Below are 22,717 nucleotides of genomic sequence, written 5' to 3' on the forward strand. Positions count from 1 at the left end.
TATGGTTATAAACAGTGATGTCATGTACACCATTCTTATTAGTATTTCCCTGTTTTTGTTGTTTTGTTTGTTTGTTTTTGTTGTGTATAGATATCACTTGCCGCTGTCAATTGAGTCTGATGGCCTTTTCCTGCAGCTGCGTAGCTGGAAGAGGTTTCTGCAACCACATTATGGCCGTCCTATATCAGACAGCACATTATTTGCAGCTTGGCGAGAAGGCTGTTCCTCCACCTTTGGCCTGCACAAGTGATTTACGGAAATGGCATAGACCAAGAACACAGGTGGGTGTAAGATAAGGTTGTTTATTTAGCCTACTCTTTCTCACATGACTTAAGGATGGATGATTCAAATACTGCTACACACACACACACACACACACACACACACACACACACACACACACACACACAGCGATTCAGAATTTTAGGGAATCCATCCAGAACCTGTGAGTGATGTGGTGGTGCGAAAGCCAACAACAGTAGGCAAGAGTGGTCTTAGGTCCACATTGTACCAGGCATACTCAGGTCAGGTGACAACTTATGTCCATTTTACTTTTACTATGTAATCAAAATGTTGAATTAAATGGTTGGCTTACTGTATATTTTCTTTCTTTAGGACTATTTCCTGACCCTGATTTGATGGCTGCTGTTGCCAAGCTGCGCGAGGTGCAACCCCAGCCTCTCATTGCCCTTGTGTTAGATGGCTTGTCTGAGATAGAGCTGACTCCATCCAAATTTGGCCCTGTTCCACGTGGATCATACCATTGTCCACCTCCACTGGAAACATCTAGTGAACTTATCCTGCACCACTTGGCTCCTGAATTCCCAGCTCTTCCTCTTCCTTTGGATCAGCGTACTTTCTCTAACCTGGACTTTGTTTCAACATTGCACCAGCAACTGCACCTACAGTCGTTGCAAGTGTCACCACAAATGTCCAGTGAAATTAAGAAGGGAACCAGGCAGCAGTCCAAATGTCCTGCGTGGGCGCAGTTACGTCAACCACAGTTAACTGCCAGTTGCTTTCGAGAGGCCTGCTCTTCCTGGGAGGGAAATGCGGATCCAGAGGCTGCAGCAAAGGCCTTGCTGGCCAAATGATAAGAGGCTCCAGAAAGCAAACTGCTGCAATGATACAAGGTCTGCAAATGGAGTCAGAAGTCCTGACCAGTTATGCTGAAATAATACAAGTTAATGTGATGTCTGTTGGATTTGTTATTCCCCCAGAAGCACCACATCTTGGGGCTAGTCCAGATGGTAGGGTCTATGACCCTTCAGAGTCACCGCCGTTTGGACTTGTAGAAGTGAAGAGCACCACAAAACATGATTGAGGCGTGTGACCATCACCTGGGTCAATTACCTCTTCTTCATTTTGGGGACGCTTCCTCTTTGGGTGAGTCGGGAGAAGGTGAAGTCCATCATGCCAGGAAAATTCAAGAAATTCTGTCCTAATGTCCGTGTGATACTGGACTGCACTGAGATTGCTGTAGCTGTAGCCTCTTCACTGACACTGCAATCAGAAATGTTCTCCCACTACAAAAACAGGACAACCTTGAAGGGACTGATCAAAGTCGCTCCCCACGGTTTGGTGACTTTCTTCTCGCCGCTGTACACTGGAAGCATCTCTGACAAGGAGTTAACAAAGATCAGCGGAATCCTTCCTTTACTTGAGTCAGGTGATGAAGTGATGGCTGACAAAGGATTTATCATTGAAGATCTCCTTTCTGGTGTTGGGGCAAAACTCATCATTCCACCCTTCAAGCGTTCAGCCCAATTTACAAGAAAGGATACTGAGAAAACACAAGCCATAGCACATCTCAGGATAGTGGTCGACAGTGATGCCACGTAACGCGTTAGTTGTAAGCGTTACTCTAATCTGACCACTTTTTTCAGTAATGAGTAATCTAACGCGTTACTATTTCCAAACAAGTAATCAGATTAAAGTTACTTATCCAAGTCACTGTGCGTTACTATTTTTGTCATTTTCCTTAGTAAAAATATAGATTTTTGCTTTCTTCTTGCATCTCGGGGAGTGAAATCACGTATGGGACAAGTCACGTTTTCAGCATGTGGACAGTTCATGTGTACCACGCAGCGACACAAACGTAAACAACAATGGAGGGAGGAGAGATGCACGTTTTCTAGCTGGAAATACAGTCACTATTTTGAGTTTGTGTCAGCTAAAGATGGCAATATTAAGGTTCGTTGTACACTTTGTGCTGGTGGCGACAAAGTGCTATCTAGCTACAAAAACACTACGTCAAATTTGAAGAAACATTTGGAGTCGCAGCACTGCAGTCAAACTTACAGAGCAAGTCCCAGCAGGTGGTGCGAAGCAGAGAGCAGGAGGTCCCCCACCACCCAAACAACAAAAACTGGACTTCGGTGCAAAACAAGTAAATGGGGGAGAGTTGAAGAAGTTGGTCGGGCAGTAGGCCTATGTTGTAGCGGAAATGCTGCCCTTAATCACGGTTGACTCGCTCTCTTTCGTGCCATAATAAACCATATCCCTACTACTGGCAATGCCGAGCTGCCTCACAGTAAACCGGTTGTCATTTTTATGTTGAGGCTGTAGGGGTGTTGTCGGCAGTTGCTGAATGTAACTAATAAAGTAACTTGTAATCTAACTTTGTTACTTTTAAAATCAAGTAATCTGTAAAGTAACTCAATTACTTTTAAAATCAAGTAATCTGTAAAAGATTACTTTTTTTTTTCTTTTCAAAGTAACTGTGGCAACACTGGTGGTCGAAAGGGTAATAGGCAGCATTAAGTCCAATCACATCTGGGACTCACCTGAACCTCTCACTCTGATGGGCACTGTCAGCCAACTGTTGTGTTATGGTGAATTTTCAAGGACCTTTGTCTTTTGAAGAAGACTGAGATCTGGATAGTATATTGCATGTGATTTTGCATACTTATCTTGTTTTGGGTTTGCTCTCTATTTGTCATTGGTGTGTGTATATATATATACAGTACAGGCCAAAAGTTTGGACACACCTTCTCATTCAATGCGTTTCCTTTTTATTTTCATGACTATTTACATTGTAGATTCTCACTGAATGGGTTAATGTTTATTGTACGCTGTCCCTGTTTCTTTAAATAAATAAACTAAACTAAACTGAAGGCATCAAAACTATGAATGAACACATATGGAATTATGTACTTAACAAAAAAGTGTGAAATAACTGAAAACATGTCCTTATATTTTAGATTACTCCCTTTGCTTTTTATTAAAAAGGGAAAAAATTTCACTAATTAACCCATACAAAGCACACCTGTGATGTGAAAACCATTTCAGGTGACTACCTCATGAAGCTCATTGAGAGAACACCAAGGGTTTGCGGCGCTATCAAAAAAAGCAAAGGGTGGCTACTTTGAAGAATCTAAAATATAAGACATGTTTTCAGTTATTTCGCACTTTTTTGTGAAGTACATAATTCCATATGTGTTCATTCATAGTTTTGATGCCTTCAGTGAGAATCTACAATGTAAATAGTCATGAAAATAAAGAAACACATTGAATGAGAAGGTGTGTCCAAACTTTTGGCCTGTACTGTATATGTAAATAACTTCCTCTTTGTCACTTCCTTTGTGGTTTTTGGTTAGACACATACCATATACCACATACCTGGGAAGGGATCCATCACTGAAAAGCACTAAAACCCTAATTCAAGTCTTCATAGTACTGGATCGCCATAGAAACCCTACCAACACACTTTTTGGTACTGCTTTTCTTTTCTTAGCACTTTTCAGATGTTGTCTATTTTGTTAAATGTATTTCTATGAAGCTAAATGTATTATATTGTATTTTCTTCTTTTATCCCCTCTTAAATATGTAAGATGTCCTTGTAGATCTATAAAGGCATCCGCCAAAAAATAAAATGTATTATTATAATTATTATTAAATATTGTAACATCACACTTTGAATTTTCTCTGCTGTAAGTGGAACAGTATAATTTTGGGCCTTGTGTACCAGGAGCAACTGATTAATTTATGGGTGAGGCTATTTGCACCCCTGGTACAATTAGCAGTGTATGCTATTTGCACCCCTGGTACAATTAGAAGTGTATGCTATTTGTACCCTGGTGCAATTAGAAGTGCTATTCGTACCCTGGTGAAATTAGAAATGAATGCTATTCGTACCCTGGTGCAATTAGAAATTAATGCTATTAGTACCCCGCCGGTGCACACAGCAATGTGTTCTATTAATACCCTATCTGGTACAAATATCAATGTATGCTATTTGCACCCCTGTGCATTTACAGTACCTTGGCATATATTTACAGACAGTTATCCATACTACTCATGTATTACACCTTTTTGGAATATTATCGCCCTGACATTCTTACCCTAACCATAACCAATCCCACTCCTCTTGCCTAAACCTAACCAACCCAACCAGAGCAGGCATATTTATGAGTATTCCCCTACCACCCTGCAAAAAAAAACTTGCGCAATTGCATGCAAATTATCCAATCCAAATTTTAAAAAATAAGATCACCACACAAGGGAATCAAACTCCAAACTCCCATACCAAAGGTAAGCGTACTAACCATAGACATAATATAGAGTAGACGCCGCATTGGCTGCTGGGCGCAAGAAATGCGGCCGCCATCTTGGACCGGTCGTACTCCTAGTTGCGTAGCAACCGGTAGCAACAGAAGAAACAAGATGCCAGAGCATTGTGCATCGTACTCCTGCTCAAATCGGCGGACTATTGAAAACAGGGCTTGGGGGATTACTTTTCACAAGTAAGATTTAACATTACCGTACTGTTGTTTGTATTTTGTGAATATAATATTACCAGAGCGTTGGTAAGGAGCAAGGATTTTTGATATTACTGTACTGAAATCGTAGCCAGCTAGCTAGGCTATGTTTACTGCACCGGCCGGTGTTCACCCGGCTATAACTGAGACTTAATCAGTCATATTCCATAACACTGACTTAGATTACAACGGACACAAGAATGCAATTGTAGAAATAAAACAAATAGTACTGGTATAACATCGGCCATCGAATTTTAAACAAGCGGCACAGACTGTATTATTGGTGTTGGGCAGTCGCTACGTGTAGCTTAGCTAGTAACTTAGTATTTTGGTGGTAGATTCACTATTTCCTGAATCAAGTAACTTTTTAGTAGCTTATAACTCCTTTATTTATCAAGTATCTTGGCCACACAAGCTACACTTTTCTTGTCATGTGAAATTAGCGCAACTTAAAGTAGCTTCCTATGTAGTGAACCAGCCTAGTGCTGTGTTTGGGTTACTTAGCTTGCTACATGTGACTGGGTGGTAGCTTCTGTGTAGTGAAGCTTTATTCATGGCAGAGTAACCGATAGCTTAGCTCATTACAATTTCCAAGCAGCTTGCCCAACACTGTGTATTATTCACATGTAATTCACCCTAACAAAAGTAAGATACCTCTCATGTCTCATACCCACTTCACTTACTTAAAATAAAGGCAGCAGAACATCTGACAGTAGAATGGTTTGCAATCAAGCTTATTCACAATTTCAGCAACTTTGGTTAATTATCAACAGATAATCAAAATAGGAGTTTTGTTGAAGAAATGTTCTAAGAAATGTGAAGGAAGAAATAAGCTTGACCTCCTTTGTGAATTGTTTTTGTGTAGACTTTCCCAAATCTTCTGTTTTCATTTTGAAGGTTTCCCAAGAATAAAGATGTGAGGAAGAAGTGGGAAGTGGCTATGAGGAGGGAAGGATTTACTGCCACTTGTTCCTCAGTGCTTTGCAGTCACCATTTCAAGGAAGAAGATTTTGATAGGACGGGTCAGATTGTTCGACTCCGAGATGGTGTTATTCCATCCGTCTTCAGCTTCCCAGTTCACCTCCAAAGAGTAGGTGTATCATCATAAGGCTCTTAGCATTCATAAATGTAAATATTCTATTATCAATCACAGGGCAGGGTGAGATGCTTATCCCTTTATATATATTGTATTATGTATTATGCTTCTCTATTTTAGTTGGAAAAGGGCAGGGCTACGTCTACCTCCAGAAGAGCTGAAGAAAGCCTGTCCGTGGCCTCTCAGGATTCCCAAGAAATGTCAACCTCACACCCACAACCTCAGGCTAATGATGTGAATATTTCTACTTTTAACATCATATTATAATGATCCTGCTCTTTTTTGCTGCCACTCATATTAAACACACTCACAAATAAACCCATACACGCACAATTGAAGACATTGAACATGCATTCTTGCCGCACACACACACACACACACACACACACACACACACACACACACACACACACACACACACACACACACACACACTCACTCACACACACACATGGTGCTGGCAGTGGCTTTGACAGGTGATGCCTATAACAAAGAATGTGAGTCATAAACTAGTGGTGTCAAAGTGATGTTTGTGAAGTGAAACATTACTCAAACCATGTTCATCCCTCTTTCTACTAGGATCATGGCTATGCCTTGCCTGCGTCTCCTACCGCTCTTAAGACCAGACTCAATGAGGCCTTGGCAAGAGTGGAAAGTCTGGAGCAAGACAAGAAGAATGCCATGGCCAGAGAAAAGAGGGCACAGACCACAGTAAAGAGTCTTTTGGGGGATTTGAGGGAAAAGAACCTCATTAATGAAGAGCTCCAAGAGAAGCTTGAATTCTACTCCGGTAAGACAAAATTAGCACTTTGAAATTCATGTACATGTTGTTCTTACTCTCTTTACTAAACTCCTTAATCTGAAGGGGACTTATTCATTTTAAATCATAACATTTCAGATCTTCAGATAGACCTCATGGCAAAGCAGTGTCATGAGTACACAAAGGACTATAGAGAGTTTGCGCTCACGCTCCATCTACATGGTCCAAAGGCATACAAATACCTCCGAGAGACTCAACATTTTCCCCTCCCACATCCACATACATTACAAAGGTAGGCTTAATGTTGTCCGATTGAATTTTTGGAAATTACTGATGCAAACAAATAGCTTAAATAGTTTCTTCTCAATTGTTTTACAGGTGGTTGCGTTCGGTGGATGCCAAGCCTAGTCTGAACAAGATGATGCTGGATATGCTGGAGAGAAGATGCCAAGCAGTGTGTTTCACTCATGTTGGATGCCATGTCCCTCAGAAAACATGTGCAATATAATCCACATACCCAGTCAATGTCTGGTTTTGTAGACATGGGTGATGGAATCAGTGAGACTGATTTTGCTACTGAGGCTCTTGTGTTCATGGTGGTTGGCCTACAAGGACATTGGAAGGCTCCCATAGCTTACTTCCTGACTAAGTCTCTCTCTCCATAAACACAAAGGGTCCTTCTCAGTCATGCTTTGGAGGAATTGCATGCACGGGGCATGCCTCCAATGTCAGCATGTGCAACCAACTTGGGTGTGAGCTGAAGGGAGACCCACGAGAGCTGCTTCAAACCAGTTTCTCGCATCCAGTGACTGGCAAGAAAGTTTTTGTAATGATGGACGGTGGTCACATGCTCAAGTTGGCACGTAATATGTTGCAGGTAAATTATGATCGTTGTAGACCTATTTATACAAGTTATGCCTCTGCTGCTAAAAGTTACATCTAAATATTGTTGTCTCTCCATTTGCACAATTATGGCTGGACATGATGATCAACATTTTGCTGTTTGTACTTGTTTGAGCAGTGACTGATTCTTACTCTGCAGGCATACAGTTCAATTGCAACGACCACTGGACAGATCAATTGGAAGTACATCAATCATCTCAATGACGTGCAAAAAAAAGATGGACTTCATGCTGCCAATAAAATTATAGACAAACATGTCTACTTTGAGAACCACAAGATGAGGGTGTCCCTGGCTGCACAGACACTGAGTCGCTCCGTGTCAGTGGCTCTCCGCGCAATGAGGGATCTTGGGTACTTTCAGTTTAAGGACTGTGAGGCAACGGCAGAATTCATTGAGGTAATACAATTAGTGATTATAGAACCAAGTAACTTTTTTTTTTTTTTTTATAATTCATTGGAGTGGTAAATCTCTGTGAAATTTGCTGTAGTACAAAGCATACCTATGGAAAGAAGGAAGTCAAGCAAATACTAATACTTGCATGTTTACTTGTTGAGCAGTTTAGAAATATGTACTGTGTTCTCTGTATATTTTGAATAGATGAGTATTGATTTCAACTATCTGATACCTAATGAAACCCTGTAATGATAGTGATTTTAGATGCTGATATTTCTTTATAGATTATTGACGGGCTCTTCAATACAATGAATGGACGCAATCCTCGTGCCAAAGGATTCAAAGCTCCCTTGGGTGCTCTGAATTGGATGGAGAGGAAAGCATTTTTGTCAAGAGCCAGGGAGTACTTGCTCACTTTGGTGACAAAAGATGGAACACCCCTTCACCGATCTAAGAGGTCTATTATATTAGTGCTTGTTAAGTTCATGACATGAGTTCAACGATACTCTGTTCCCCCTATGCATCGAGTTCCTAAGATGCTGCGTTCTGTTATGCATCGAGTTCCTAAGATGCTGCGTTCTGTTATGCATCGAGTTCCTAAGATGCTGCGTTCTGTTATGCATCGAGTTCCTAAGATGCTCCTAAGTTTTGTTTATGTCTGAATTATCTTGTAATCAGTGTGTTTTTCAGGTCCTAGATGCTATCTTGTCCTATGTCCTATGATGTTATCTTGTTTAAATGTTTTTCAATATGCAGTTTTGTTTTTGTTGGAATTATCTTGTATTCAGTGTGTTTCAGGTCCTAGATGTTTCTAAATGGTATGTATTACACAACATCAAGTACATGTAGGTGTCAAAATGGTAGGTATTGGTAGGTATTGCATGTGTTCCCAAGTTCTCCCAGTTCTGCAATTACATTGTTCCAAGTTATTGTTCCATTGTTTACAAGTATACTGTATAAGTTAAACAAGACACTGATCCCATTCCTAAAAACATGGATGCAAACTAATTATCTATCCGCCCTGGTAGCTGTTTACCATTTTCATTCTCTGTGAGTTTGCACCCCTGTGATAGGCACTCAAGAATGGGTGATTACACATTACCGATGGATGTGATGGAAAATTTACTTTACTGCTTTGAATGAACAAAATCACATGGTGCTTTCTTGGGCTGTCTTGTTTCGCCGTGATCAGAGTAATAAAACTTTTTTTCTTTTGCAGGTACTTGTCGGTCATCGGATTTGTCATCAATATTGACACGTTGATGCTGATGATTCCTGAACTGCTTCAAGTTCAGCGGTATGTGCTCACCTACAGATTCAGCCAGGATCACTTGGAGGTCCTATTTAATTCAATCAGAGCGTCAGGTGGGATTGGTGTTCTTTTAATTACAATAAATGCTGAAAATATACCTAATGAATATCTTTGTTATCGCTTGTGAGTAATGTATGTATTGTGTGCCTGTTTTCCATACAAGGCGGCTGGAATAACAATCCATCGGCACGCCAGTTCCAGGCCATCTTCCGCCGTCTGATGGTTCGGTGTGGTGTCTCACCTGGTGAGACGGGCAATGTGGCAGCCTAAGATAACACTGTGTCCCTGTCTGCTGTGGAGATGTCCTCTCCTGAAACTGCTGAAGAACACCCATCTCCTTTCGCCAACATTTCGGCCCTTGTGTGTGACCACAGTTATCTCCCCACTCGGTTTGGTGGTCTGGTGGAAAATGCTCTGGTCTACATAGCAGGGTTTGTAGTCCGGCAGATTCTACGAAAGCTGTCCTGTGATGTGTGCCGTGCCAGCTTGGTCAGAGATGCTGTACCATCTTCATTTGACAAGAGCAACCACCTTCTAACCCTGAAAAACAACGGCGGTCTTGTGATTCCATCACAAGGCACAGTGAAGGTTTGATTTTATTATCTTTTTTTTTTTATCTTTTAATCTTTGTATATTAAGGTTGCTTTGTTCTTATTTTCTCTGTTCTGTAAAGTGTCTTTGAGCACTGTGTAAAGCGCTATATAAATATGATGTATTGTTTTATTATTGTTATTATTATAAGGTGCTGAGAGCTGCAGAGAAGGTGATCCGCCAAGCTTCAACAATACAAGCTCCTAAGGTGTCGACAGTCACACACATCGTCTGGGAGGAAATTGCAACGGAAGACATTTTTTTTGCTTGGGGAACACATTGAGGAGACACAGTTTGGCATTGACAACCACCATTCAGACCTGTTGTCATTGGTTGTGGCCGTGTTTCTAAAAATAAGGCTGCACCACATTGTCAAACTCACCTCTGTGGAACTGCAGAAAGGGAACACAAGAAAGAAGCTCTGCAAAACAGTCCTCTTTCAGGGGTTTTAGTGTGCGTGTGTGTGTGTGTGTGTGTGTGTGTGTGTGTGTGTGTGTGTGTGTGTGTGTGTGTGTGTGTGTGTGTGTGTGTGTGTGTGTGTGTGTGTGTGTGTGCGTGTGTGTGTGCGCGTGTGTGTGTGTGTGCGTGCGCCAGGATTTGATTGAGGTTTTGAAACTTGTATAACTAACTTATGTTGTCAATTAATTGTAGCGTTGACCGGCATGAAATCTGCCAGGTGCCGGTCATGGCCAGGCACGGGAAAACCGGCCAATTCCGGTCATCGGCCGGTCTATCGGTGCATCTCTAATCTGTACCTTTAACCTTACTCATCACACTAGTATCTTTAAGTCATAAATGTCATCAGTCCGACAAGATTAACTCTGGCAGTGAAAGCATTAGCAATGGCTTAAAACTGCCTGGAAACAGTGGAAGACACAGAGTCTGTCACATTATACTGTATGTGAATACTGCTGTAAGTGTTGGGTCTGTAAATACCTCTGTTTGTTTGTGTTTCATGAACTCTAGCCTCATGGTGTGTGTGTGTCTCCAGGTATCAAAATTTTGCTCTCCTTTGCCTCACACTGGGTTTGTGAGATTGTGTATAGTGAAGTTTATCTGTACGTTATTTCTTTGTGTTTGTTATTGTCTTTTATCTTATCTCTTTCGCTCGGGTTCTGTAAAGCACTTTGTAACTGTATTTTGAAAATTGCTACATAAATTAAGTTTGCAGACTTTTCAAGGGAGTTAGTAAATGTAAATGTGCACTTTTCATTTCATCCTGCTATTTTAAACACAGTACTGGTACGCGTGCGTGCGTGTGTTAGGGGTGCATGATATATCGACTTAATATCGTTACTGCAATATATCGAAAGTTGCAATAAATATGCAATATTTAGTTTATTTTGTGGAGCAATGTGTCTCGTCCGTTGGCTGTGTGGCTTAGTTGTGTTACATTTAGAGCCCACTTCAAAGGCTATAATGATCATCATTTCATTAGCCAGTTACCGGGCCACTTGTTAGTACATGTCAGTGCACGGGTCCACTACGTGACAAACCCTATGGAGAGTACCATGTGTGTGTATATTTCAACAGAGTGACACTGTAAGTAAAGAAATTGATAGACAACAAAACGGAACAAATTAGAAAAGTGAAATAAAAGTTTTGTCCTGTTCTCTTTATATATTTGTTATACTGTACAACCACTAGAACATGTCCTGTTCTCTTTATATATTTGTTATACTGTACAACCACTAGAACATGTCCTGTTCTCTTTATTTATTTATTTATTTATTTTATACTGTACAACCACTAGAACATGTCTTGTCCTGTTCTCTTTATGTATTTATTTATTTGTTTTATACTGTACAACCACTAGAACATGTCCTGTCCTGTAATCTTTATTTATTTATTTATTTATTTTATACTGTACAACCACTAGAACATGTCCTGTCCTGTTCTCTTTATTTATTTATTTATTTTATACTGTACAACCACTAGAACATGTCCTGTTCTCTTTATTTATTTATTTATTTTATACTGTACAACCACTAGAACATGTCCTGTTCTGTAGACGTGGTCCTTATTTATTTATTCATGTTGTACGAGTCCAATATGACAGTCGGTTGATATAAACCTTGTGTTGTAAGAAAAGTTGTTTAATTTGTTATGAATTTATTTTGTAATTTTACATTGTTGAAAAATATCAAAATTCATATCGATCACATTTTGTCAATATTGTACAACCCGTGTGTGTGTGTGTGTGTGTGTGTGTGTGTGTGTTGGGAGGGGGGCTGCTAACTGTCAAGGGCTGGGAGGAGATGGATGCAGAAGAACGTGGTAGAACAGTGTGTGTGTGTGTGTGTGTGTGTGTGTGTGTGTGTGTGTGTGACAGAGAGACAAAAAAAAGTTTCAAGTAGACTCTAATATAATATAATCATATATTGTTTGTTCAACCTATTAAAATATCTGACTTTACTGCCACTATCTGTTTCTGCTTTTCTATCATATTTATAGCGTGTGATTTGTAAAATACCTATCATAGCCTACATCACATATAGGGTGACCAGACGTCCCTGGTTTCAGGGGACAGTCGCCGTTTTTGATTGCCTGTCCCTGGCTAAATACAGAAAAAAACTACATCTGTCCCCGTTTTGTTTTTGAAGACACAACATATGTTGTGCCTACTGGCTCTGACGAGCCGTGGGGCCGCCATCTTGGACCGGTCACCCGCTCCACTCATTGAAAAATTAGGTTTTTCAATCAGATAGTCAAACTGGATCCTCGTTTTTCTCCCTTTTCAGGGATTATGTTCCCAGTTTTGATCTCGGACGTCTGGTCACTTAATATCATACATCAAAATATTATATTAGCTACTGTTAAGCCCACTATGAATATTAAAATACGCCGAACCATGTGTCCTGTATCATAGGTACACGTATGACCTTTACAGCAAAAAAAACACGAGAAAATCAGTTCGGTATTCAGTGAGGTATGATTAATTAAATGCGCTGACAACTCATTACACCTGCCAAACAGATTACACTGAGTGGAGCGGGTGACCGGTCCAAGATGGCGGCCCCACGGCTCGTCAGAGCCAGTAGGCAGTAGCGTTTGATGCGGCGTCTACTCTATATTATGTCTATGGTACTAACCACTCACCTAACAGTTCTTTCAGGAAGTTGAACAACTGTTTATTACTTGGTTTCCTCCAAGGGGGTAAGCTTCGCTTCATAACTCGAGCCATCATGGCGCCATTTTGTTGTTAACTGGCCATCACCTCCTGTTAGCATTCCGCTGACCGCCATTTTTTTTTTACGTCACTTGACTGCAAATAACTTTACATCTGAAGCGTTTAAAGACTCTATTTGTCCGTTGTTTAGTTCCAAAGAAACACGACAATGTATAAAAGGCTCCATTAACTTGTACCTCACGTTATGGCTCCGTAGCAGACATTTTTGTAAAAATAGGCTAACGATTGTGTCATAACCAAGTGACTTACTGTCGCATAGTAGAGGAATTACCGTATAGTACAGGAGAAGCTCGCAGGCAGTTTCGACTTACATGAGATGTTTAGGTTTAATTACTAATGTTAACTAGCATGTTAGTGATCAATAATTAGCCTGTGCCCATGTTATCTCCTTACATACACCTACAATCTCTGTATCTGTAAGATTGGGAATGATTGAGATTTCTCTTGGCACAGCTACCAGAAGACTTACAACTTTCAGACACGTTGCTCACGTCACATTCTCTCAGTTGGAGGCTGCGCAGTAAAGCTGGCCATCACCGGAAAAGTGCTTCTAATAGCCTTCACTGGTCTCCGTCCAGAGCAACGGTGTCTATTGGTCCATTATATACTGTCTATGGTTTCCTCAAGCCTCGGTTGCTAGGTAACCATACTGTATACAAAAAATAGATACTAACTAACAAACTAACGGTTGTATGCTTTCACTGAAGACAGAAAGCGCAACTGTAGTATCCATTTTCCGCTAGAAATTCAATTGTTATAAACTTTAGAGACAAAACTTCCCTAATATGCCAGTTTCTGCGGTCATGGAAGATGAACGTCCGCCATGATTTCGGTGCACGCGAGCAACGTTTTTGTTGTCGTTACGTCACAGGGTGTAAATAGCTCAGCTGTGTGGCCGAGGCTATTCGTACTGGGGGGCGATATTACGAATCCCACTATGGCCACGCCAAGACCCGCCCTTCAATAGCGTTCACACACTACTATTGGCCAGGCGTCCATGCTTACATGTACAGGTCCTATCCCCTGACCAATCCCCTAACCCTAACCCTAACCACTCGAGGTGAAATGCCTAACCCCAACCAATCGAGCTGCTTCGTAGGGCGGGTCTTGGCGTCGCCATAGTGGGATTCGTAATTTTGCTACCGGGGGTGCAAATAGACACTCCGTTAATTTATTGACATTAAAAGCCATTAAGTAAATAAAACTAATTTATTGCAATTCATTTACATTTTACTGTATCAGTAAGGCAAGTAGGAGCATGAGTGAGGCAATGTGATAATAACTTAATTAACTGATTAATAAATTCATAAATAAATTAACTATACAGGTTAATTCATGAACATGTTAAATAAAATTAATAAATAAAATAAATATACATGAAAATGTTAAATGTAGAATGAGTAAATGCAACTGATTTAATAAAAAATCATTCCCATTACAGCAAATATTTTATGCCTGAAACTTCACATGCATAAGTGTCCAGGCCTGGAGACATCACGTCCATAATGATTTATGATTATAGAGCCACCTGCTGGAAACAAGAAGTCAGCCTTATGTGACGATTTACATGAAATGTTAATTGTGTGGTTTACACATACATAATATATAGCAACATAGCGTATAATTAGTCAGTGTGAGTTCTCTAGCGCCACATAGTGGACAGAGGAAGTGTAACCGGCATCCCGCTAGTACCTGACGTCCTGGGAGGGGCGAGGGCCTGTTCATTGCTGCTTGCAGCTTTAATTAGGGGTCCAAGCCCGAGTCTGGAAGAAACGGCGTGTAGCAATAGCTACGCCGTTCGCACAGCAGGGCTGTGGAACCCTATTGTTTTTCTAAGGATTTTTTTATTAGGGGTCCAAGCCCGAGTCTGGAAGAAACGGCGTGTAGCAATAGCTACGCCGTTCGCACAGCAGGGCTGTGGAACCCTATTGTTTTTCTAAGGATTATTATTATTCTTCTTCTCCGCCTAAAACTCCGACTGCAGCCTAAACCGTACATAGTGGGGAGTTGCCATTTTCAGGACTGGTCCAAAACCCCGCAAGGACCTCAGGCGCAAAAATTGACCCATTTCCACCACTAGGTGGCGCTACAGCAGAAAAAACGCGTTTGGCCCTATAACTCCCACACCGTACACCCGACATTCAAAAACTATACATCTACGCGTTCCCTGGATCCAACTGAATCACGTGATATAGGCCACGCCCATTTCCGCCTGGACTTTTATGCCTTTAAAATCGCGATTTATCAAAAACCTACTTTTTCGAACTCCTCCGAGACCGTGCGACCGATCTGCACGAAACTTGGACCGTGGCATCTCCAGACTGGCCTGACTAAAAGTTATGGAAAGAAATTTGATACGATAAAAATTGCGCATATAACGCACAAACAAATTTGCGTAGCTAACTATGAAAACACCAACTTTTCCATATCTCAGCCAAAATGAAAGCTATCAACCCCAAACTTTAGATTATTCTTTCCCATGCCCCTCTGGAGGGACCCCATGCGTTTTACGAAAATTGGTTACTAGGGGGCGCTACAACTACAAAAAGTTTATATCTCATGAACGGCTCATCCGATTTATACGGAATTTGATGCGTACCATCTGTGGCCAATCTTGAGGCCATCCCTAGAATGGAGTACCGAGGGGTCACAGTGGGCGTGGCCTATGGGACCCAATGTGACCCAACTCTAGATTCACCACTTACGCTAAAGTGAACAACTTCAAATTTACAGGGTAGATGGACAATGGGCCGTGGATCACACCTACCAAAAATTACACATGTGGACCACTAGGTGGCGCTGTAATGGTTTTTTGTCATTAACTCCCACAATACACATCACACATTAGAAATTCTTACATCCACGTGTTCCTTGAATCAAGCTGAATTGCCTGATATAGGCCCCGCCCATTTCCGCGCAAACGTTTTTTCGCAGTATCGCGCAACGTGCAAAACAAACTTTCGCAAACTCGTCCTAGGCCGTTCGACCGATCTGCACGAAACCTGGTAGTTAGCATCTCCAGATGGACCTGACAAAAAGTTATGGAAATCGTTTTGCTACGTTGAAGTATGCCAATTTGACAACCAAACAAATTGTCTTAGTTAGCTACGACACACGTATCATATCATATCTCGGTTAAATTTAAAGTTATCACCAAATGACTTAAGATCCTTGTTCAGCATTCCATTACGATACTGTGTACCAAATTTGGCGAAGATCGGCCTTTAGGGGGCGCTATAAGCAAAGTTTATTTGTTTTCCCGCCAATTTTCTTAGTACATTTCTATGGGAAATGCAATATCTCTGCCACAGTAAAAGCAATCAACACAAAATTTGTGGTGCTCTTTCGGGATTGCGTTCCGAGGCGCTGTACCAAATCTGGCTGAGATCGGCCTTTAGGGGGCGCTATAAGCAACGTTTATTTGTTTCGCCAACTGACTCAATGCATTTAAATGGGAAATTTGCAATTGCGATATCTCTGCCACAGTAAAAGCAATCAACACAAAATTTGTGGCGCTCGCTCGGCATGGCGTTCCGAGGCGCTGTACCAAATTTGGCGAATTTGGTCCATAACTTTTGGACCACCACCCTCTCAGTCACTGTCTCATTTCTCTCTGCTGTCCCCTGTGGTCAGGGGGGTTAAGAAGTTTGTTTATAGTAGAGAATTGTTAAAAGCAGTCTGTGCATGCATGGAGACGAACTGTTAACCACTACATTTTCAAAAGCAGAGTACCGCAGACCTCGCGCATCAAACCTCTCGATATTCACCGACGTGTGCCCCCCCCACTCAATGCTTCGAGTCCCGCATCGGCGCAGCTTCACGCTTCTTCGGGTGCGACTGGCGCGGCTCCGGGGGCATCGCGGACGACGGGCATCGGAGGCGAATAGCGTCGGAGGCGGACGGCGTCGGAGGCTGGCGGCGATGGAGGCTGGCGGCGTCGGAGGCTGGCGGCTATGGAGACGGGCGGCGTCGGAGGCTTGGGCCCCGTTCATAACTGCTTGCAGTTCTAGTTTATTTAATTTTATTTCAATTTTGCATTTATTTATATATATATTATTTAGTTTTATAGTGACAGACATCCTTTTATCCCTTCACAAATGTATATTTACAGACAAAAAAATCTCAATTTTCAATTTCAATAAGTCACATTTTTCAGAATTTCTTTTCATTGTTTTAAAAGAATGACAAAGTAAATAATACAAATCAATATTTTTTATTTAAGATTGAGAATATTCCAAAATACAGAACATGCTACAAAAAAATGTAAATCAAATCTGGATAAAGACTACCAGTTAGTTTTAAATTCCTACACTAGTTCTAATTTCCCTCCCCAGTTTGACCAGCTGAGTGTAAACAAAGAAACTTCTAGATTCCTTGTGTGTAAACAGGACTTAACACTCCTGCCCTCATGTTGATTTTTTTATTTATTTTTAAAATAAAGTGTTTTCACGTTCGTCTTTCAGGCTGATTTGGAATTACTCCGCCTTGCTACCCATTAGTTATTGTTGCTAGACTGTCAATCTTGCATTTTCAACACATTTACAATACAATAAAAGCAGCAGATTTACCATCACAATTCAGTCATTTTCAGACAACGGGTCTTAGATGTTCCAGAAGCAGCTTCTCACTTTTAGCTGACTTAGCTGTTGATGTTGCCTCCTGAAATGAAAACTAGCTTACTTCACTGTGGGGTAAGCTAGTTAGCTTGCATGCTAACAAAAGAACAGATAAACTAACAGTTTATTCTATAGTTCATTATTTGGTGTTGTTACAGGTGCAGCAGAACACATTTCCAATCATAACCATCGGTGAAGTTGGTGTGGGACAGAGGTCAGCAAAACACTGCTTCTGAGCCTGCTGTTTAATTGCTCTTTATCAGTTTGAGGTTTGGTTGAGTATAGAGCATCATTGGAGCAGTGAGAATTTCCACTCCTTGCTCACGGAACCGTTCATTCTCTCTGCTCCCTCACTCAAAGCCGCTCCCAGCCACTTTGCTCAGTATTGCTCTGCGCTCCACTCAGATTTCAACTCGCTTTACTCAAATAGCTCAACCACTTGCTTCAAAAAAGGAAAAAAGCTGCATTGTATTTATTAGATGAACCTTCCCTTAATGCCTGGAGCTCCTCCAGCAAAAAGTCCACCGTATGACAGGCACTGGCGGCATGGGGAGGTAGGGCGGGCGTGCACCGTTCATCTGCATATGCTGCAGTAACACGAAGACGGGCTTGGGGATGCTTCAAACTCGTGGTGTGAGCAGTACTGCAGCGAAATTGGAGCGGGATGGAGTGGGTGATAAGGCGACGCTCCAACATTTAAAAAATCTGCTCTGGGCTCAATCCAAAATCCTCCCGCTTGCGCTGTGCTCGGCTTTGGACTGAGTACAGTAAAGTCAGCACATTTAAATGGACAACAATGTTTTTTACTTAACATGTTTTTTACATCTGCGGTTTGTACTATTTTGACAAAGTGATGAGGCAGCAAAGAGCTGTGTCGTGGTCAGTTATCATCTCGCCCTGAGCTTTTCCTGTAGTTCTTACGCTTGGTCTTCCTGAAGGAGGTAAAGGCGGGGTTGGCCTCTTCCTCCGCTTTTTGTTTTTGCACCGGTTTCTTCTCCTCTGGTCGATCCAAAACTCCCCTTGTGTCTTTTTCTTCATCTCTCGCCCTTTCCTTAGCTTTTTCTACACTCTGGTTTCTGGCTTTCTCCGTGCCCTCTTCATCCTCGTCGTCCTCCTCCAGATGACTAAGGTGTGTCTCCTCTTTGCCTCCAACAGCTGACAGCTGTTCAGCAGGTTGTTCAATCAGCAGCCCGCTGGGTCTGGAGAAGATAATCTTCTGCTGGATGTCACAGGAGGAATCACTCCCACTCTCCTGCAGCTCTTTCCTCTGCTGCAGACTAGAGAGGAAGTTGTGAGCTACCCTTCTGTTGCCCTTGTCGCAGGTCATTGTCACTTCTTCCAGACTGTAGCGGGTCCAACGCTCAGGGTGCACCAGGTAGTCCGGAACTCCTCTTTTCTTTGCTGGTGTGGGGCAGCTGGCCAGAGGCTGACTTGTCTTTCTGCTGGGATGTGGAGGCAGTGGCAGAGCAAATACTCCGTCAGTAACGTTATCGTGGCTCAGAGAGGAGGCGGTTGGCCGGGTAACACTGTCCAGGCATTCAAAGATGCTGTGGCTACGGTTTGAGAAAGCTGAGCTTCCTCCTCTCAGACTGAAGGAACTCTGAGCTTGGTGTCCAGCTAGAGCAGAGATCTCAACCTCTCCACCATAATCATCATCATCATCGTCGTCGTCGTCCAGCTCTGGGTCAAAGGGAGCACTGCTGGGTCGTTCTTCAGGCTCAGATTCATCACTGGCTGACAGCTCGTCCACATCATCAGTGTTTAACATGTCACCTTGGTCACCACAATTTTTCTGATCACACATCTTAACAAGAATCAGCAGGTCGGCTAAATCAATAACCTGGTGAGAGAAGATGAGGAAACATGTTAAAGAACAACTATATGGAGAGACCAAAGAAGTTTTTTTTAAATAAAAGGTTATGTACTGAACCTTTTAACAAAGCCAAACTGTATACTGCATACTGGAAATGACTGATTTAGACAAATTGCAAAAATCAAGTCTTAAAGGGTTGATAGAATAATTATATAGGGTATTTTACACTGTTCCTTAAGGTCTCCTAGTAGGGTATGTAACATTGGTTGGGCTGAAAATTGCCCGAATGCTATTTTATTAGGCCCTTAACTACCCTGTGAATATGGCTCTACTTGGAACAAGAGCTTTTCTTCCAAATATGGTATGCTCATAAATACCACTTATATAACATCTACCCCAAGGTCTTATAAAGCTAAGAATGGTGTCTGATTTCAATTTTATGAATTTTTGTGAACATTAGGGGTTTCGTTAGCTGCGACTGTCCCTTCAATCCTATGTGTACAGATTGTGGCTAGTTAGCTTCATTTTCTGCGTAATTAGAGTATATTTAGGATTCCAAGGGGGCATGGGAACCGCGTAATGCAAGGCAACACGGTTCACATCTCCAGCGGAACCCTATTGTTTTTCTAAGGATTATTAGGGGTCCAAGCCCTAGGGGGCATGGGAACCGCGTAATGCAAGGCAACGCTGTTCAAATCTCCAGCGGAGCTGTGGAACCCTATTGTTTTTCTACTGATTCTTCTTCTTCTTCTTCATTATTCTTCTCCGCCTAAAACTCAGACTACAGCCTGGTACATGGTCAATTTTATGAATTTTTGTGAATTTCAGAGGAATTCTAAGAGGAGGCTAGCTCTCATTGATAGAGCTCCATCTAGCCGCAGGCTCTATCATTGAGACTCGTGGACAAGAGGCGTTTATTTCCCCGATCGTTTGTTTAAATAACTCAACACATTATAATTACACACATTATAAGATTAACTGGAACCTGTGGTAAGAGATTGCTGGCGTAACAAGCTCGCTGACCGCGCTCTCACTCACACACACCGGCCATTTAGCAGGAAGAGGGGAGCTGCAGGCCCTGGAGCTCTGTCAGGGCAGCGGCGTTTGGTAGTCCATTAACCCAAAAAACGGTGACTTTGCGCACGTGGGAGCCCCATCTACCTCACAGCAGGCCGGGGTCTGTGAAGGAAGGCAGGCCAGGCGGCCAGGCAGCAACACAGGCAGCACCGGCCGCTGAACTCCGACACACAGTCGGACAAAATTTGCAATTAGACATTAATTTTCGTACAACGGCCCATATGTGACCTCTACATAGTTGATTTCTCGCTTAAAAAAAGTCTCAGAAGTGAATTGAATGGTAAAATAGCAGATGAACAATGAATACAATTTCTGAGATCTGCACGACCTAGATTCAGAAGACTACTTGATCTCAGGTCAGTTGTGTAGCCTATGTAAATGTTGGGGCGTGACAAAGAGAGAGACTATAGCCAAATGAGGAGGAGCCGCCGAGTTGACGTCAACTCGGCGGCTCGTTGAGATTTGCCTGTTTTCAGAGGCAGTTTCAAATTGTGAGATTTGCAGAGGAAAGAGGTGTCAATGGGATTTTGAGGTTCTATGTATGTCGTAGTTACCCACTAAACTGTCATTATTCAACTATGACAAGGTAAAATCGGTTTTGCATTCTATCACCCCTTTAAAAGAGCTCTATGTATTTCCTGTGTGTTTTGGCTTCTTTAGTTTTCCATGAATGTAAGGTTTTTCCTGCATAGAGGAATTTTTGGTGCCCCCCAAAGAGCTTTTTGCCAGTCCCAAAGGAAAATCACCAGCACCAAAATGATTAGAATTGAGAGAAAAAAATAGCACTTCAAATCCTCTCAAACTGTGTTTAATTGCGATTTACCAAACAACAGTTGAAAACGCAGAACATAAACTTGAATAGGAGAGTGCTTATCTCAGTTTTACCGTCCAGAGTCAGGCGAAATCTCCTGGCGATTTTAACGGTGGTATTTTTTTTGTGTGTGATCAATTATTTATTTATTTATTTATTTTCTTACAATCATTCATACATTGGAGAGGAAGCATCGGTGGTATTTTAATATTAATATTTTTTAACCAGTTTTATCATTAACTCAAGCATAATAGACATTTTGTTTATAAAATTGTCAGAAATGACAGATTTCTGTCAAATAAGGTAACTTATTGCCTTTACTGTACGCAAACCAATCATGCTTACTGTCGTGCATAGTCCGCCGGATGCCCCTTACCTTCCGCTTTCTTTGTGTTTACGTTCTAAACTCCGATCACTTTGAGGAACAGCAACCAGAACCTCCAAGCTGGCACATTTTCAATATAATTTGGATATGCAACAAGGCAGGCCTGCTTGGTTCCTTCGGGGAATGATTGTAAAGATTTACAAATAAATATGTTTACGGCATTTACTATCTAACTGGGATGTTTTGGGACCTATTGGTGGGGATTTGCTAGGGACAAAATACTGTACATACGACGATACACTGGTAAGAGCAAATAACATTTAACTATGTATCCAGCTCATAGAAATAAAATAGATAGAATGGCCATTGGACTGTTTGCCATGGGCCATTTGATTGGTACACAACAAAATGGCGATTGTTGTTAGTTGTCATGGTGACAATACGTGTCATTGGGGCCATAAACTGTGTCGCAGCTCGCTGCGACGAGAGCGCATATAGCTTGATTTATGCTTCTGGATCAATGTACGCTGTAATGTTTTTTCACTCTAAAGTCGCAGAAGCGGCTGCAGTTTCAATCCTGTCGGGTCTCTGCAGCGGGCGGGGCTGCTCAGTTCCACACACACACACACACACACACACACACACACACACACACACACACACACACACACACACACACACACACACACACACACACACACACACACACACACACACACACACACACACACACACACACACACACACACACACACACACGGTTTCCATCGACCCGTTTTTATCCGAATTACATGATATCGAATGAAAAATGCCTTATGTAAACAGTAAAATCCGATTAAATTTCATGAATATCGAATCAAAGAAAATACGTTCGGTCTCATCGGATTTTCTCTCGATATACGGTTTATGCAATAAACGCTGATGGAAACGTTATTTGCTGAATAAATAATGAATTGCGATCAAGTTTTAGGTCATTTTATGGTTGCAACCCGCAATAAAACGAAGAAGAAGAAGTTTCAGTTCATTTCCGCCCAGTAATTCCGCTCCGTTTGCACACATGACAGGTGTC

The 22,717-nt window shown here is 41.8% G+C and overlaps 2 protein-coding genes across 11 annotated transcripts in view; one reads left to right on the forward strand and one right to left on the reverse strand.

Annotated features, from left to right (window-relative positions):
- The first annotated feature begins 4,646 nt into the window (after positions 1 to 4,646).
- Positions 4,647 to 9,001, forward strand: LOC114558512 (THAP domain-containing protein 6-like). Its single transcript, XM_028582575.1, has 8 exons — positions 4,647 to 4,745; positions 5,658 to 5,850; positions 5,977 to 6,090; positions 6,436 to 6,646; positions 6,755 to 6,908; positions 6,995 to 7,493; positions 7,659 to 7,916; positions 8,198 to 9,001. Exons 1-6 carry the CDS (start codon positions 4,666 to 4,668, stop codon positions 7,122 to 7,124), a joined length of 882 nt encoding a protein of 293 aa, XP_028438376.1. The 5' UTR covers positions 4,647 to 4,665; the 3' UTR covers positions 7,125 to 7,493; positions 7,659 to 7,916; positions 8,198 to 9,001.
- Positions 9,002 to 17,877: 8,876 nt separating this feature from the next.
- tssc4 (tumor suppressing subtransferable candidate 4) overlaps positions 17,878 to 22,717 on the reverse strand; it is a 36,486-nt gene continuing 31,646 nt past the window's right edge. For all 10 annotated transcript variants that reach the window (XM_028578503.1, XM_028578488.1, XM_028578495.1 and 7 more), the window contains exon 3: positions 17,878 to 19,462. In XM_028578503.1, the coding sequence (XP_028434304.1) occupies positions 18,503 to 19,462 (960 nt within the window). In that variant the 3' untranslated portion in view covers positions 17,878 to 18,502. The remainder of the gene's footprint in view (positions 19,463 to 22,717) is intronic.

The sequence above is a fragment of the Perca flavescens genome, chromosome 1, assembly GCF_004354835.1.
Source record: "Perca flavescens isolate YP-PL-M2 chromosome 1, PFLA_1.0, whole genome shotgun sequence".
NCBI classification, from domain to species: domain Eukaryota; kingdom Metazoa; phylum Chordata; class Actinopteri; order Perciformes; family Percidae; genus Perca; species Perca flavescens.